This window comes from Macaca mulatta, chromosome 7 (assembly GCF_049350105.2).
Source record: "Macaca mulatta isolate MMU2019108-1 chromosome 7, T2T-MMU8v2.0, whole genome shotgun sequence".
NCBI classification, from domain to species: Eukaryota; Metazoa; Chordata; class Mammalia; order Primates; family Cercopithecidae; genus Macaca; species Macaca mulatta.
The window spans coordinates 48,503,205-48,520,156 of record NC_133412.1 but is presented as its reverse complement, the minus strand read 5'-3'; the positions used below and the strand labels follow the sequence as shown (position 1 = coordinate 48,520,156).

The 16,952-nt window shown below is 36.4% G+C and overlaps 1 protein-coding gene across 10 annotated transcripts in view; it reads right to left on the bottom strand.

The window, feature by feature from the left end:
- LRRC49 (leucine rich repeat containing 49) overlaps positions 1–16,914 on the bottom strand; it is a 169,311-nt gene extending 152,397 nt beyond the window's left edge. For 2 of the 10 annotated variants that reach the window (XM_077939650.1, XM_015142590.3), the window contains exons 1-5: positions 16,804–16,914; positions 16,109–16,165; positions 13,833–13,920; positions 8,778–8,880; positions 5,016–5,219 (exon numbers count right to left, since the gene is read on the bottom strand). Coding sequence is in view for 5 of the 10 variants with exons in the window: in XM_015142590.3 (XP_014998076.1) it covers positions 5,016–5,219; positions 8,778–8,880; positions 13,833–13,920; positions 16,109–16,165; positions 16,804–16,851 (500 nt within the window). In the remaining 5 variants the exon portion in view is untranslated. Of the gene's footprint in view, positions 1–5,015; positions 5,220–8,777; positions 8,881–9,220; positions 9,330–11,320; positions 11,404–13,832; positions 13,921–16,093; positions 16,166–16,803 lie in introns of those variants that run through there. The other 8 variants (XM_077939643.1, XM_077939649.1, XM_028851085.2 and 5 more) reach the window with 8 other exon arrangements.
- Between the last annotated feature and the right edge of the window lie 38 nt (positions 16,915–16,952).

The following is a 16,952-nucleotide window of genomic DNA, read 5'->3' as shown; positions in this document are numbered from 1 at the left end:
AGGGATAACAGAGATTATATCAGCCCAAAGTTCTCTGATTTGAAGAACCAATGTAGTCTGTTTCTGTCTTTATCAGAAATCCTGAACACCTTTAATGCCCTTCAATCAGAGAAACCATCATGTGCAGTATGTATTCCCTCAGAATTCCACCAGGGCCTCACATATTCACTCCCTATCTGTTGTGACTGCAACTTCCTTTGCAAAATTGAGAAATCTAACATAACTGACGCCATCTTGCTTCTAGTCATACAAGCTGTCTTTGCTCATTCCTGCACATAGGCCAAGCTAACTATGGGAAAAAATTTAGTTTACAGTTTAACTTTAAACCAAGGATCATAATAGTCCCTTCCTGAAACTAACCTCATCTTCGTTCAGGAACCAAAAACATCTTCATAAAACTAATGAAAGACCACAAGGTTAGAATTATGTTAGGGGCCTGAATTCTGCTAAGACTGAGGCATAATTAAATGATAACCAGTCATTGTTTTCTAACCTGCCTTTTTGTAATTGCTTACTGCTCAGGAATCACAGAGCCAATGGTAATAAGATTTGTGACTTCCCCAATTTCCCCTATAGATAACATTGTTAATGAAACCTAAGACTGGTATTTGACGTATTTTTCAGATATATTTTCAGATTCTGGTAGACCAACTGATACCACCCAGACTGGTGATTTCCACTCAGGAACTGACTCAGTACAAGAAGACAGATTCAACACCCCTGTGACTCCATCCCCAATCCAACCAATAAGCAGAACCCATATTCCCTAGCCTCCTGCCTGCCAGACAAGCCTTGACAATCCTAGTCTCCAAATTCTTAGGGAGGCAGATTTGAGAAATATCTCCTCCTCCATCTTGCTCACTTGACTGCCTTGTGATTATTAAATTCTTACTCAGTTGCAACACCTTCTGTCTCAGTATATTGGCTTTTCTGTGCAGCAGGCAAGAAGAACCCACTGGGCTATAACATGACTTCTGGTATTAGTTTAGCTTTGACACATAGCTGCTTTATGACTCACATCAGATTTGGATCACCGAGGTGAACAGGAAGAAAAACAGACAAGTCGTTCAATCAGTTAAACCCAAGACCAACCAAACATCTTGCTTTCTTGTTCTCATGAGTTGCCTTTGCCATAAATTCTCTTCCCACCCCCAAACACCTGAAATGACCTAAAAACATACCCAATTCTAAAGAATTCAGAGGTAAACGAAGGCATCAGTTGACCTAGAAGGCCCCCACTGGTCAGATTATGTATTGATGTGAGGAATTTGCAGAATCCTAGCCAGTGCCCCCACATTTGACCATTTTTACATTAACACCAATGTGACCTGAAAGATTTATTTAAAAAAGAAGCTCTTCCATTGAATAGAAACTGAAACTAGAAAAAGATGAGGCCCACCCATCACCTGAGACCTCTAGGGATATATCACAGCCTGTCTCTGCAGGCCACATTATGTTACTGATGCCAGGATAAAGACCTCACTACAGGACCTATAAGAAGGCTCAGCTTTTCAGGTGTCAGAAACAAATCCTTAAGTGGGAAACTTCAAGGAGTCAAAAGGAAAGAAACAGAGAATCCCAGGTTCTAACAGAGAGTTTTGATCTCTAATCCTGGGTGATCAGAAGAAAATGCAGAGAAGTTCTCTGCATTCGCCTGTAATGACAAGGGTGGCAGAGGACCTGGAGAGGATAAGCAGGAGATACTGAAGGCAGAACAATTAGAGAACAAGAACTTTGACAGCAATGTGGGGTTGGGAGTTCTTTAGTATCAATGGAAACCTCACATACAGAACCTGAGCAAGGTTCTTTCTTAGCTTTAGAGTAGAAATCTTTGTTGGAGTTGCCTGAACCCAGAGGCACGTGATTGCCCTGGATTTCCATATATGGTTCCACTGCCTTGGACCAAAAGACAATGCAGAGTAATGTGGAAAGGAGAAAGCTTTCTGAAGTTGACCAGCAGGAAGCAACAAATCATCTAATACAAACGCATGAAGAGACAGGGTAGCAGATGTACTTCCCTCTTTACCAGCATCCTCAGCCAGGTTTGCCTAACATTCACATGATAGATTTCCATCTTCACAGCTCAAAGGCCTCTTGCTGTGACAAAGTCAGCTGGCTGGAGAGCACTTGGCATTTGTTTTAGGTATCAGACTTGCATTTTACTGACACTTCAAAAACATGCAATAGGGGAAAATATGGAAAGTTTTCTTCTGACTCATTTTCTTTTTGATTCAAGAACACTAATAGTTCTAGAACTGTTCAATAGCTACTCCTTTATGTGAAAAATAAAATAAGATTAAAACCAAACAAATAACAAATAAAAAAGATGGAAGAGTAGAAAGAGGAAGAAGAGACAGCATTAGATTGTTTTTACTTCACTAACATAATGATATAGTAGAAAGGCATTAAGTCTCTTAGAGTTGAAAGAACAAAAAGACCTTAAATAAAGTCAGAAGCTCAGATAGACTGGTGGCTTCAAGGCACAAGTTATCAAAAACGACAACTTAAAGGGTTAATTCTAAGAAGCCAGAGAAGCGGAAAAGTACAAATAGAAAGATAGATCAGATGGAAAGATGACTTAAAATGGTAGGAACCAGGAACAGCCCTTAAATACTAGAGAAAGTGATTTTAAATATCACTAAAAATATTAATTCAAGGACTAGAAGAAGGGAATAATGACAATGGTATTAAAGAATAATTATAAGCGAGGCAAAGAAATCAGTAACTCTGAGGATCAGAAACTAGTAAAGAAATCTGGGCAAGAGAATAGGAAGCACCTGGGCAAGAGAATAGGGAGACTAGGGAATGCCTTAAATGTATGAAAAGTGAACTTCCCTTCTCACCTTACTCAGTGAACTGCTCTGGTGGCATACCCTTATTGTATAGACTTTGTATATATCTAACTTTGCAAAAGTCACTTTGCCTTTCCATTTCTCCATCTGTAAAAAGAGGAAGCTACTCTCTGAAGTCACTTCAAGCTCTAATACGCTATGATTCTATAATCTCCCTGCTATGATTTGAATATCTGACCCCACCGAACATCATGTTAAAATTTGACCCCCAATGGGTTGCCTAATAGCAACATAAACAGACTAAGATATGCTCCAAATTTGCTCAGACTACATAACGCTTAGCTTAACACTTGAACTAATTATGGGTAATAAACTACACTGATAGGAGCCTTCATAGAAACTATGGAGGACAAACAAGAGACTAGAACTCTGGGACATGATATTGGGAAAACTATCTTATATTATCATTGGGTAGTGAGAATAAAGACAGCCAAGGCTCAATACACAACACCCCAAACTATGGCACATTGGCATACTGAGTAATTTAAGCTGAAAGAAATTGAGAAAATCATATAAGGAGGAAGCTCAGGCTGGGCGTGGTGGCTCATGCCTGTAATACCAGCACTTTGGGAGGCCAAGGCTGGCAGATCACAAGGTCAAAAAATCGAGACCATTCTGGCCAACACAATGAAACCTTGTCTCTACTAAATATACAAAAATTAGCTGGGCATGGTGGCACACGCCTATAGTCCCAGGTACTCGCTACTCAGGAGGCTGAGGCAGGAGAATCACTTGAACCCGGGAGGCAGAGGTTGCAGTGAGCCAAGATGGCGCCACTGTCCTCCAGCCTGGTGACAGTGCGAGACTCCATCTCAAAAAAAAAAAGGAGGAAGCTCACTCTCTGACCTTCTCCCACCTTTCTTCCCTAAGGCCATAAAAGGAATTCTCTGATCTACCTACCCTACCTTAAATTTAAGATACCTTTCCTAAGCTCACTCTGTGAGCTTCTCTCCCCTTTCTCCCCTGAGGCCATAAAAAGAATTCTCTGATCTATCTTCCAGATAGATAGAAGTATCTGATCTATCCCTTCCCTTTGTGGGTATAGGGCAGGAGTCCTCTGGAATGAGGGTCTTATGACCCTCATGGAAGGAAGCAATGGAAGTAAAATACATAATATACCCCAAAAAAGGGAATGAAGACACAGAGACACCAAGAAGAATCTGAGCAAATAGACTTTGCTAAGTTCCCCCAGTTTATTACCATTAGCTCATACCTCCTTTTGTCCAATCATACTGTCCACTTGCTATCAAACCTAAGCATAAAAATACACAGTTTTCCCTGTTTTGGAGGATATTCATTTATGAGGGCTCTTGTGTCATGTAAAAGTTGTATTAAATAAATTGTTAATGCTTTTCTCTTGTTAATCTTTGTTATAGAGTGTCAGCCATGAACCTTGAGATGGGTGAGGAAAAGATATTACTTTTTTTCCCTGCAAGGAGTAATCCAAGATCCATGCTAGGGTGGGAGGCGGGGAAAGATGGGGGAGGAGAACCTAGCCTGGTTATGATACTATATCTAAACTTCTTCATTTGATAATATAAAAATCATTTTTGGATTTTACTATAAAGCCCTTCTTTGTAGGCATTGCAAAAGCTATTCAGTAAAATAGAATGAAAAGTAATGAATGAATCTCAAAGAAATAAGTCAAGAACTGTATAGTTGCACTACATAACAGAGTTGTATAAAAGGAACTGGGGAAGTTCATATAGGATGTAATGTTAGATACAAACTGAAACTACCGTCTGAAAAAGAATCAATTCGTGATTTGATAATCACAAAGTATCGAGTGTGTACCCTTAGTCAAACACTGGGAAGAGTCACAAGTGAAATACATAAGCCTAAAGTGAATACACATGTTTAAAGTAAGTTCTAAGGAAACAAAATCAAGGCCAAAGTCTGCTATTTACTTCCCTATAAGATATGGCACTGAAAAGCAATGGAAGTAAAATACATAATAAATGTTACTTGGTGTGACAAATTGTCAAACGGAATCTCATGAAACGAATTATGACTGGATCTTAGTCCACTCAAATAATTCAAATAATTTTTAAAAATTTTTAGCCTATTCATTTCTTAAGTATTATTCAATTCTAAGTTGTCATCTCCACATTAATCCTACACATAACATTAGGTTACAAACAAACACTGCTCTACAAAGAATACCTGTTTTTCCCCAACAGAAGGACACGAAGGCATCTCAGAGTAGAAAGCCCACTGATTTCTTCAATCTGGTTATCATATAAATCCAAGGATATTAACTTCTGTAGATTAGAAATATTTTGTATCCGAGTTATAAAATTGTGTTGAAAGTTCAACAAACGAAGGTGGTCTTCCCCATTGATGATAGGACATACGGTCAGCTTTTGTCTAGAAAAAAATGTTAAAAAGTTAATTAGGTTATGATTCAGCCACCTACCTCCTCTTACAAATATTAGTAGTAGTATCTTTGTGCTCTCATTCTGTGAGGAGAAAAAAATAAGTTGGACCACTTCCAACCCCCATGAACTAAGCGACCTATATTTAATTGCAAATCATTCACAAAAAAAAACCAATAGACTTTGACAGGGTTTATTATTAAAATTATGTCTAAGCTCTCATTATATTAAAAAACTCAAATATAATTTTTTTCACATGAAATTGACTTAACATGAGAAAACATTCAACATAATTGTCTTTTGTGATAGAGGTTTAAATGACTGAATCTTGTCACATAACCAGACAAGTGCCCTTGGCATCAATCCACTGATGTAACGACTGCCCAGGCAACTAAGTCATCAGAGTTAAAAACATATAAAAGGGTCTCTCAGGGAATCATAGACTGTTGAGCTAGATGACATCTTCAAAAGAGCAAGAAATTCGGCCATCTACCGTTCGATTTGATTAAAAAAAAATTCATACTGAGATTTATTAATGGCAAAGTGGTCCTTAACATTTCCTCAGAAACTAAGATTTTATGTATACGTTTACATGCTCAACACTTTGAACTTTGCAGAACATTTAGAGTCCTACAGGGTAGGACAAAACCTTAAAAATATATGCTTTCAGCTGTATTTAAAACAGTAAGCCTCTATTATGCAAAATGTTGTAACGTATTACATGTGAAGTAAGTAAGTTGAGGGCCCTTTAAGAATTCTAGTAGTAAAATAATAGGGGCAGACAGGAGGTCCTGCATGATTCTAGTCTGAGAGGTCAAAAGGAGTCTTCAAGGAAAATACAGCTCTATCGGAGTGTGAACAACTCTAATACGGAAGTTTATTAGAAATTCTTTCTGTAGAAATCAAGTTAATGTAAGCTTTAAAGAAAATAAATCAGAGTGTTACTAGCATAACTGAAACTATGAAAGTGATCAGAATCTTCCTGATAAAGAGAAAAAATAATGATTCGCAGAAAAAAAAAGTAACTGAATGTTAATGGCTAACAAAGATATGATGTTTAAAAATATAGATTCTGAAGAAACCTGTTAAAGATAAAGGAAAAGAAAAGGAAATTTTGGGCAATAGTTTAATTCTTTTAATGTATGGTTAATTTTATAATTCATTTCATGTATTCAATTATTTTATCACAGAATATTTAAAATTCACATATATTCAATTATTTTATCACAATACTTTATCCAATTATTTTATCACAATATTTTATCCAACTATTTTATCACAACTGTGATAAATCAATAAATTTAGTATATAAATTATAAATTAATAAATTATAAGTATTCTACCTTAAGATTTGTATCTTTGTGCATCAGCTTAGCAAAAAATTGAAATCGTCTCACTTCTGCTTCAGTCTTTTTCTTTTTCTCTTAAACTTACTGATATTCCCCAACTTCTATTTCATCCAATTCTTGAATCGGTCATCACTAAGATAGGAAAATAAATAACCTACAACCTCCCTCTTACATAAGCTACCACAGATTGAAATAAAGTCACTTTCTCTGATACTAAACACAGTGGTTAAGTCCCAGTGCCAAGGCTCACTTGTATACCACTTAACCCCATAAACCTCTGTCACTCCAACAAAACAAGCAAGCAAACATACATAATAACCAGAGAACCAGTGCCCTCAAGGGGAGTTTCTAGGCCTACAAAACTCTTGAGTTGCTACACCTCCTACCCCATTACTGATACATCTAATGGACTATGCCTTTGCTTCTGTGTTTCCTTCTGGGTGCTGATAAGCTGTCTTTCTGGTACTCCAGGGCTAACCTAACTCCCAAAAGAGCCAGAGCCTAGCTCTTCTAAGTAGTTCTTCTCAGGGTTGGATTCTGCTCTTGACCCCTCAGTCCCTAGCTAAGAAGCTGCAAAGCATGGCATATCTGCCTTTGGAAATCACTGGCACTACCCACTGGCTCTCAAAAGTGATCCCTGAGTTAGTTTCTTGCTGCTAGCCAAACTTTCTTGACTGCACATCCTGGTTCTTGTCAAACGGTGCCTAACTTTATATATTTGTGATTCTGTCATTTCACAACCAATGAAGTGGAGTCAGTTCTCTTAATCCTGACTTTCTTGATAAGCAAGTCTCTGCCTGATCAAAGTTTGCTTCTCCACCCCAGAGGCCCATGCTGTTAAGGACCCATCTTCACAATTGCCTGAGTCACACCAAGCTACAAAGGAAGTGCCTAACTTGTTATGTCATAGTCTTAAAAATACTGGCTCCTGTTAATATCAAGTAACATGAAACGGAAGGAAGCTGAGGTACTATTCTTGGCCAGTCTTTCAGAGATCAAAAGAAAAGTTATCAAAAAAAATCCCTCAAAACATTTTAAAATATAAAAAAATATATAAAATATAATGAAAGTTATAAATATTAGACAGCATTCTCAAAAACCATCTATACCGCAAAGATGTCATGAGCGATATTGCCCTTCAGTGTTACTTTCCATACAAAAGAACATGTTGGAACCTCCAGCAGTGTTTCCCAACTATACACACAGACAGTTCATTGTAATTTGTTGTCAGATGTGCACTGCTAAGCTACAGCTATGCAGAGCAGAGATGTTTTCTCTGCTGGTTACACCACTGGGGTAGAGGTTGGGATCCTTCATCCACCATGTTACTGTGGATAGTTTCCTAGATGTAAAGATGGGGATCAAGTTCTAAATATATTCATTCATTAAAAAAATTTTATCAAGAGCATGTTTTGTACCAGGTTCTGTTCTAAATATCAAGAATACAGAACTGGACAAAAATTTCTGTGCTTATGGAACCTGTATTCTAGCAGGAGACAGACAATAAACATAGTAAGTAAATAGTTATTATGTTATAGGGTAATAAATGCTAAGAAGAAAAATAATGAAAGCAGAGAAGGGGGCTGGAGACTTCAGTGTGTAAGGGGTTGCAATTTTGGAGAGGATGGCCAGAGAAAATCATCCCTGAAATGATGACATTTGAGCAAAGATCTGAAGGCGGTAAGGGAATGAACCTAAAGATATGAGGAGGAACAGCATTCCAGGCAGAGGGAATAGCAAGTACCAAATTCCTGAGGTATAATCACTCTTGGTGTATTCAAGGAACAGCTAGGAGGCAGGTATGATTGGAGCAGTGAGTGAAGGAGAGTGTAGGAAGAGATTAAGCCAGTGAAGTAACAGGAAACTAGACTGGATAGGGCCCAGGAAGCTCATGTGAGGATTATATATATTATAGTTTTTTTCTATACTAAAATCCATTTTTCATCAATGTCATATTTTAGAATTGCTGTAGTACTCTTGCGGAGTATAGTCAAGCTCTTTTATTTATATAGATATAAAATTCCTCACCATACCTCAGGAAGGAGAAGCAAAAAGTTGGTTTAAAAAATGATTATATCTAAATAGGAGAATTGAATAACTGGGGAACAGGAGGAAGGAGGGAGACTTGCATCTTTCAAATCTTGTACCATGTCTATGTATTACCTAGTCAAAAAAAATAAAATAAAATAAATTGTCCTCACCTTTCTAGGCTCAACCTGTCTGAGTAAAGAATTTTCTCTTCAGAAGAACGTTGAAGAATAGGAAATGATGACAATGATGAGCTCACCAAATTAATATGATCACCTATTAAAAATGATATACAAATTACTTAATTAAGAAAAGCCTTCAAAGTCTTGAAACTAAAGTCACCTTATATTTGGAGAATTTTGGCACCATAAATATCTTATCTAGCAAGTATAGTTTCCATAGCTCTCCACATTTGAAATTAATTACTAAGTTGAATCTGTTTCTTTCCTTCTGAAACCTAAACTATGTGTTCCATGTATGCCAAATAATTTTTCCCTTGCCTTACAGATTGGTTAAAAGTACAGAACTACTCCAGTGCTATCTTTATCCCTTTGGAATCCTAACTCCTTGTCTTAAATTCTAACTCTCTATAACTAAAATGATTGTCCCTCATTACCAGATATATTTGGGCCAGTGCTATGACAGCCCTGCCAGATTCTGGATTTTGAAGGTATTTTAATGGAAGAATCTCCAAATGCTGACAAGGAGCTCACGGTAGTTTTCATTTCCAGCCCATATAGTTCTGTCACATTTGTTGTAGATGAGATGCATAGGAAATACACAAAAAGTAGTTTTGGATAGCAGATGTAAACCTCGCATCATCTCTTTCTTTGTATGTTCAGCCACTATTAGTAGAGAATATTGCCAAGATACCAAAGTGGATGTCAGTAAATCTAGTATTCTCATAGTTAGGGTCCACGGAGTATATGACACCCCTCTAAGGTTTATAGGCTGTTTGTTAGATGGTGTGCTTGCCATTATGTAGCCTTCAATCTAACAGACTGAAATTAATAAATACACATATGAAATTCATAAATAGAACAACATACATAAATGCAGAATAAAAAGAATACCTATTTGTAAATTTGCACATAAGTGTGTCTGGTTATTTTTTACTTAATGAAGGTGGTTACAGATGGGTTTGGGGGAAGGTGAATATTCAGATATTTTCTAAAGAACTAGAAGAATGTAAATGGTCAAGAAGGAATGATGAGAAGTTCCAGAAATGAGGTAAGATTTGAGTAATGGGTCAAATGTGACAGTTTGAATGCCAGAGGAAATCTACCATATTTTCCTCTATGAAAAGAAAATCTTCTGAGCAGCAACTGATGTTGAAATGCTTAAAGGCAGCAGCAAATATAATAGTAAAATAGAACCTGAGGTTACCACAGAATTCTGCTGATGAAACTAACAAAAAGATCAAAACCAAATCTAGAAAGCTAACCTACTTTTTGGGAGGTCACCAGACAATATAATGACAACTTAAAATCAAGTTCTATATAAATCATATTAAAAAGCTATAAGGCAATGGCATTTGCTAGCTTCCTCAGGTCTGCAAGGCATAAACTGAAGTATCTCAACCCTAGTTTCTTGAACAAAATATCAGTGCTCACATCCCACTTTTCTGAATATTATGAAATATCAAGATAATAATGATGTTCTAGAGCATAAGCATTCAGAATTGACATCATATTCACCAACAAACTGATTTTCTGGCATGACCATATGCTAGCAGGATACCTAAAAGCAACCACAAGTCAGTAAACTGATTTGGATATCAAGTCAAGATGGTTAAAAAAACAAAAACAAAACAAACAAAAAACAGTCTAAAGACTGACTGCAGTCTAAGAATTAACTAATTAAAGATTAATTGGTCAACTAAAGATAAAAGATTGAAAAACTCCAAGCAGCAGACAACCTCAATATCTCTTGTTAGCATTAGTCAGGTTTTGTGAATTATTTTGCTAAGGCTTCAAGGCAATCCTCAATTTTTAAGAGGCAAATTTAAACTTTACAAAACTTGAGATACAGATGCAATAATCAAAGATTAAATTTAATTTACACTCAGTGAATAAAGGAATTTTATCCTTAAACTTTCTAGCTCTTTTTATACACAGAAGTCATAATCAATATCAGCATAATGAACTTACTATCAATGTGATATACTGCTTACAATAAACAGAAAGCCATAAGAATGATTAGGGTAAAAGGCCTTAAATCTACCACACAACAAGATCTTCTAAATAACTGAGAACCAGAGAGATCCACAGTTAAAATATCCACATATATATGTGGGTATATAAACACCCACATGAAAACTACATTACTATGTGGCAAAATTTTCATTGTAACAGTTTGTTACTGTTTATTTCATTTTTCTTCCTTTTTGAGACACAGTCTTGCTCTGTCACCCAGGCTGGAATGCAGCGTGGCATGATTACTGCTCCCTGCAGCCTCAAACTCCCGGGCTCAAGTGATCCTCCTACCTCAGCCTCTCGAATAGCTGGGACTACAGGCATGTGCCACCACACCCAGCTAATTTACGTATTTTTTTACAGATGGGGTTTCATCTTATTGCCCATGTTCAAGATGGGGTCTTGAACTCCTGGGCTCAAGCAATCCACCCATCTTGGCCTCCCAAAGTGCTGGGATTACAGGTGTGAGCCATAGCAACCGGCCTGTTATTATTTATTTCTTATATTACTATTTAACTTACCAGATATGTAGCCCTTGTCTTCCCAATTAAATTTACAAGCTCCTTGGGTGATGAACCTCATTTTATATTCTTTATATTCTTGGTAAAATCTAAATTCAGTAGGCAATCAATAGACAAATTAATTGTTTTTCCAGTTTACTAAGACTTAATTGAAAATCTATTTTGTGTGTGTTATTTCTGTTTAAAAAAATCTCAATATAAATAGCATCTCAAAGTGTTAAGAAGTATAATGGTCTAAATTTGGTAAGAATGTTCATTGCACTGCATGCTAGATACACAGATGGCTGGATGGCTGGTTGGATATATGAATATATAGATGAGGAGATGGATGCATGGATGGATAAATGAACAGATGGGTGGATGGACAGACAGGTGGATGGACGGATGGCATAATACATATTGCCATATATGTGCGTCCATTCAGCCCTGTCTTTGAGATTGTTTTGGTAACGAAAATCTTAACTCTAGATTTTCCAGTGATTTATCATTATCTTAAGAACAAAGTATTGCCTCTTCCCTTCTACACACATATTTTAAAATTCCTAATTAAGGGATTTAATCAATAAGGTCAGGTTAACTGAAATTTTATTATATAGTAGTTCCTGCAATATATGGCACGTATAGAATCTCAAAGACACAGGGGTTAACTCTTAGTATTACAAGAAGCCTAAAAGAAATCACATATCAAGTTTTAAACTCACTAACTTAAATAAAATATCAAGTGTCTTTACTTTTGACTGAGAGTACCACTGGTTAATTTGTGTGGACAGGCTATCATATGTTTGATTAATTTTGAAAAATAAGAAATGGCTGAAATTAATTATCATGTTTGGGCATCAAGATAGTTTATTAGACAGACATCCCTAAGCTTTTCCTGATGAAGTGCTACTTATAATTTTTCCAAAATTTTCTGCCCTTGGAAGTAAAATTTGAGTACAAAAGTCAAGAAAATAATTAAGTTGTCTGGCCTTCTTTGCACGAAACTGCCTGGAACTATTGAGGGAGCACATTGAAAGCAACCAGGTACACATTTAAGACATTTTAAATGAGTATCCTGTCACAAAACCTAATTTTGAATAAATTTTTTAAATGAAAAACCAATTAGGTTTTTTTTCCCTAAAGAGTTAATTCATACTAAATGGGTCATTACTTATGTACAAAACTTTATTCATCTCTCAAGTTCACAAAATTCAATACATCCATACTATTTCCTCATTAGCAAATATCTAGTAACACTTTACCACTTAAATAAATTTGCCTGGCCAACCGTCCTCAAATCTGTTTACTAACTCCCTACTTTAACTCAAGAAAAGCTTAGTGAAAGTACTTAATTTTGATTCGTGATTTCGGGAAAACTTTTAAGATATTGTTACTAAAAATGTTAAGGAAATTCACAATGCAAGCATAAAAACTCTTGTTGAGGCTTCACATCTATAATTCTGTACCTAAAAGAGTGACTGGCATATAATACTTGCTTTATAAATATCTACTGAACTGAATCAAAGAAGGCAAAGATAGATGCTTCCTGAACTGTGGAATTGCAGTTAGGCTGATGTCATGTCCAGCAATTGGTCAAGACAAGAGTGTAGAATGTAGGAAAGAGAAAAGATATGTCAGATTAGATGGGTCCAAGAAGTTGGCCCAGAAATAAAAAGAGAGAGAAAATTACCCAATATTTAAAATCACCATATGTTCCCACAGTAATAACATGAACAACCTGGAAAGGTCTATATTGATCAGCCCTCTCATATAAACTCCTAAGAGGTAAAGGCAGTTTTGTATATGTGGATTCAGAAGTGTTTAACATGAGCACATTACACAAAGCTAATGGCTGTCAGCAACAAACCAAGATTCAAATGTGAAGGAAATTTTTCCTTGATTTGAAAAATATAACCAGATCATATGAGGCACTATTTGTCAAAGGATGACCCACAAACCATATACCTCAGAATCACTTGTGACATTATTAAAATGCACATTTCCAAATCCCACTCAAGACCTACAAAATCAGAATGGGGAAGATGGAGGGGGAGCACTAAGAATGTGCATTTGTAACAAGATCCCAAGTGATAGACACTAAAGTTTAAGGCCTTTAATATAAAATCTATAATTATATGTGATAGTAACAGGGAAAGATTGTTTCTTCTCTACTGCTGACTTTCCATTCTTTCCTTATTTCCTTAATATTTGTGTTCCCATACGCTTACTCTCTCTAATTAGCGACTTCCAAATACTGTTCTAATACAGTATCTGAAACATTCTTTTTCCATTCTCTAGTGTATAGCCCACCCTTAAAGGAAAATAATAACAGCTTTTTCCTATATTGGAAATAATCTACTATGCTATATATATACAACCAATGATTTTTTAAAAAATACCAAACCAATTTGGTCCCAGTGAACCATTTCATTTTAAATTCAAGTTTATTTGGACCTAGTAATTCAACATTATTAAACAGTTAATATTATTTAAAGATGATGAACCACATCTGATCTCTACTCACTGACAATACCTTGCCTACTTGAGTAGTTTCTTTCAAGGTCATGTTGTAAAAGTCTACCGGGGAATGACGATGTGTCTTTATTTAGCTTGAATTCAACCTGAAAAACATTATTAAAGAAAAAAATATTTGGAGGCAAATTTAACACTAAGCAATGAAGATAATAAAAAATAACATATAATAACTGATACACATGGTACAGTGTGGATGAACCTTGAAAACATCATGCTAAGTCAAAGAAAACTGACACAAAATACCACATAGGCAAATCCATAGAGATGCAAAGCATATTTGTGGCTTCTAGGCATTTAAGGGAAGCAGGGAATGAAAAGTAACTGCTTAATGGCTATAGGGATTCCACTTGGAATGATGAAAAAATTCTGGAACTAGATAGAGGTGATGACTGCACCTCTATCATTGTATTTTACCACGCACAAAATCAGGGTCAATTTTATGAGGTCAGATAAAAGATACTCCAAGCTGAGACACTTCCAATCCCTCCATGCTCTCACCACAAATACAATGATTAAAAGAACCATTTGCTACAAAAAAAAGCACACAATATAAATAAAATGCTGTTGAAAAACATCACTGTTTTGATCATTATAATCCCTTTAAATGTCCTATTATAACATAATACAATTGTATATTTAAGTCTTCTAAGAAGGGTTTTCACTTGATCTAAAACTGATCTAAAATAATTATCTGGTAGGAGGAATGAGAAAAAAAAACCCAAAACAACTTCTTATGATTAGCCACAAAAAAACCCAAATATGTACCCTGAATAAATTAAGATGCTTCTAAGGTATCCACACTATAAACATTATGTTGCCATTTGCATTATATCCTTAGGAATTATATGACCTGAAGGTATTTTCTCTGAATAGATGTCCACACAAGAGAAAGTGAATGGTTTAGAAAAAATGTTTAGATGAGGCACACAGTCCCTAGAAACATTATAATGGTGGGAAAGGATTTGTCCAGAGAAATCAATTAGGAAAGCTCTGGAGGGTATCCATTATGCTCGATTACAATAAAGAATATTTTTAAATTAATCTAACTGATGCTTGAGATGATCAAATGATCTATTTTCCAAGTGTTCACTATTTTCATATTCATACATAATGTCATCAACAGCTGCCTCCTTGACTAACAATGTCCTTCCATTTACCTTCCTCATGCCTTTTTTTACCCTTCTTCATGCTGTTATGTGTGAACTCTGCCCTTCACTTTAGAGTTCTTCCAGTGATGCCTATTTAATAACTTTTTAGGAAACACCTGAATTGTGATGGTTAGAGGTTTCCAACATGGTCAAAGGAGGAAAAATCATGTTGTGTCTTGAGACATAGTGTGTAGAAAGTAGGTGAGTATAAATGCTGAGGTGAGACAGAAGGAAAAGAGAAACATGTTTATCTCAAAATCTCAAAAATTAAATCAAAAGCCAGAAATTCTATAAATGCTAGAGACATTATGGGCAAATAGTCTGGGGGAAAAAAATCTCATATTCATATTGTAACTTCTAAATAACATTAAGTCTAACATCTGTCCACTGCTAACCTATTTTTTTCTTCCCTGATTTTAAATGGGATGTGTGGATATGCCCTCCCAATTACCATTTTATCTAAGGTGTCATCAGTAGTAAGACATACCATTATTTTACCCTCTACTAAGAAAGAATTAAACTATGACATGCCATCAATTTTAAGAAGGCTCCTGATTTCAGAAATATGTAAGTATCACTGGGTGCGGTGGCTGTCGCCTGTAATCCCAGCACTTTGCCAGGCCAAGGCAGGTGGATCGCTTCAGCTCAGGAGCTCGAGAACAGCCTGGGCAACATGGCGAAACCTGCTTCTGCAAAAAATACAAAAATATTAGCCAGGCTTGGTGGCAGGTACCTGTGGTCCCAGCTACTCAGGAGGCTGAGGTAGGAGGATCACTTGAGCCTGGGAGGCAGAGGTTGCAGTGAGCCAAAATTGTGCCCCAGCGCCCCAGCCTGGGTGACAGAGCTAGACCCTGTCTCAAGAAAAAAAAAAAGTGTAAATGTCAAAACACACACACACACACACACACACAAACCTTACCTTTTGTAATCAATAAAATAACACTAAGTTTTTTAAAGAGGGCTATTTTGGCTTTATGTAGGCAGAAAGTAAGAACTAGCTTTAAACTGGAAATCAAAGTAAATCTACTTAAATTTTTCAGTTTAGAATCTACTCTTAAATCATGCTGCTATTTGTGTAGAAAATAAAACAATCTTCTATTTAAAGGCCAACCTTCTTAAATCTTACTTTGTTTTTTTCAGGAAGCGATGATGTTTGAATAACCAGATGAAGCCCACAGTTCACCTGAAATGTAAAAATTAAACCATAAAATTTGCTCTTCATACACAAACACATATTTCCAAAAAAAAAAGGTACACATAAAAATATAACAAAAAATTAGAACAGAATGCTCGATTTCTGTTTCTGGTAAATGATCTTGTTCTGAGGATTTGCTGAAAACAATAAAATCACATCTAAGAATTAAAAGGTTTCACTGATTTATTTTCCAAAATGTCGGCAGCAATTTAACCCTCTAGTTAGTACTCAGGCTTTCAACATTTGCCATTCAGGTCTAAATAAATATCTCAATGGGACAGGTGAAAGAGGTGGGACTACCTAATGATAAATTATCTTCACAGTCAAAAGGAAAAGAAAAGAAAAAGGAATTGACTGGCCAAAGGAATTTAAATAAACCCGAGCCTTTCACAGCAGACCAGCTCCACCTTCTGGGGAGCCCAGATCCTGGACAAGACTTTGAGTACCTATCATACAATATTAAATTGTGCCTTGGTCCAGCCCACGAACCTCAAACGCCGGCCAGACAATAGCTTGAGCAGACCCAGCGGCCCTGGTCCCAATAATACAGCCCATCTCCTAGGACAAAGACGCCAGTCAGAAAGAGTACCAATGGGAAGAAAGAGAAAGTAGAAGGCCCAGCTTACGTTGTTCGCAGCCCGGCCAGAAACAGAGCGATATTTCCCAGGAATCATGATAGGAGACAGTCCAGGTTCTCTGTTAGATCTGCCTTCGAAGTGACGCTACAGCAGAGATTCAAAGAGACCCGAAAGAGGTCATCTCCCAGGCAACCGGC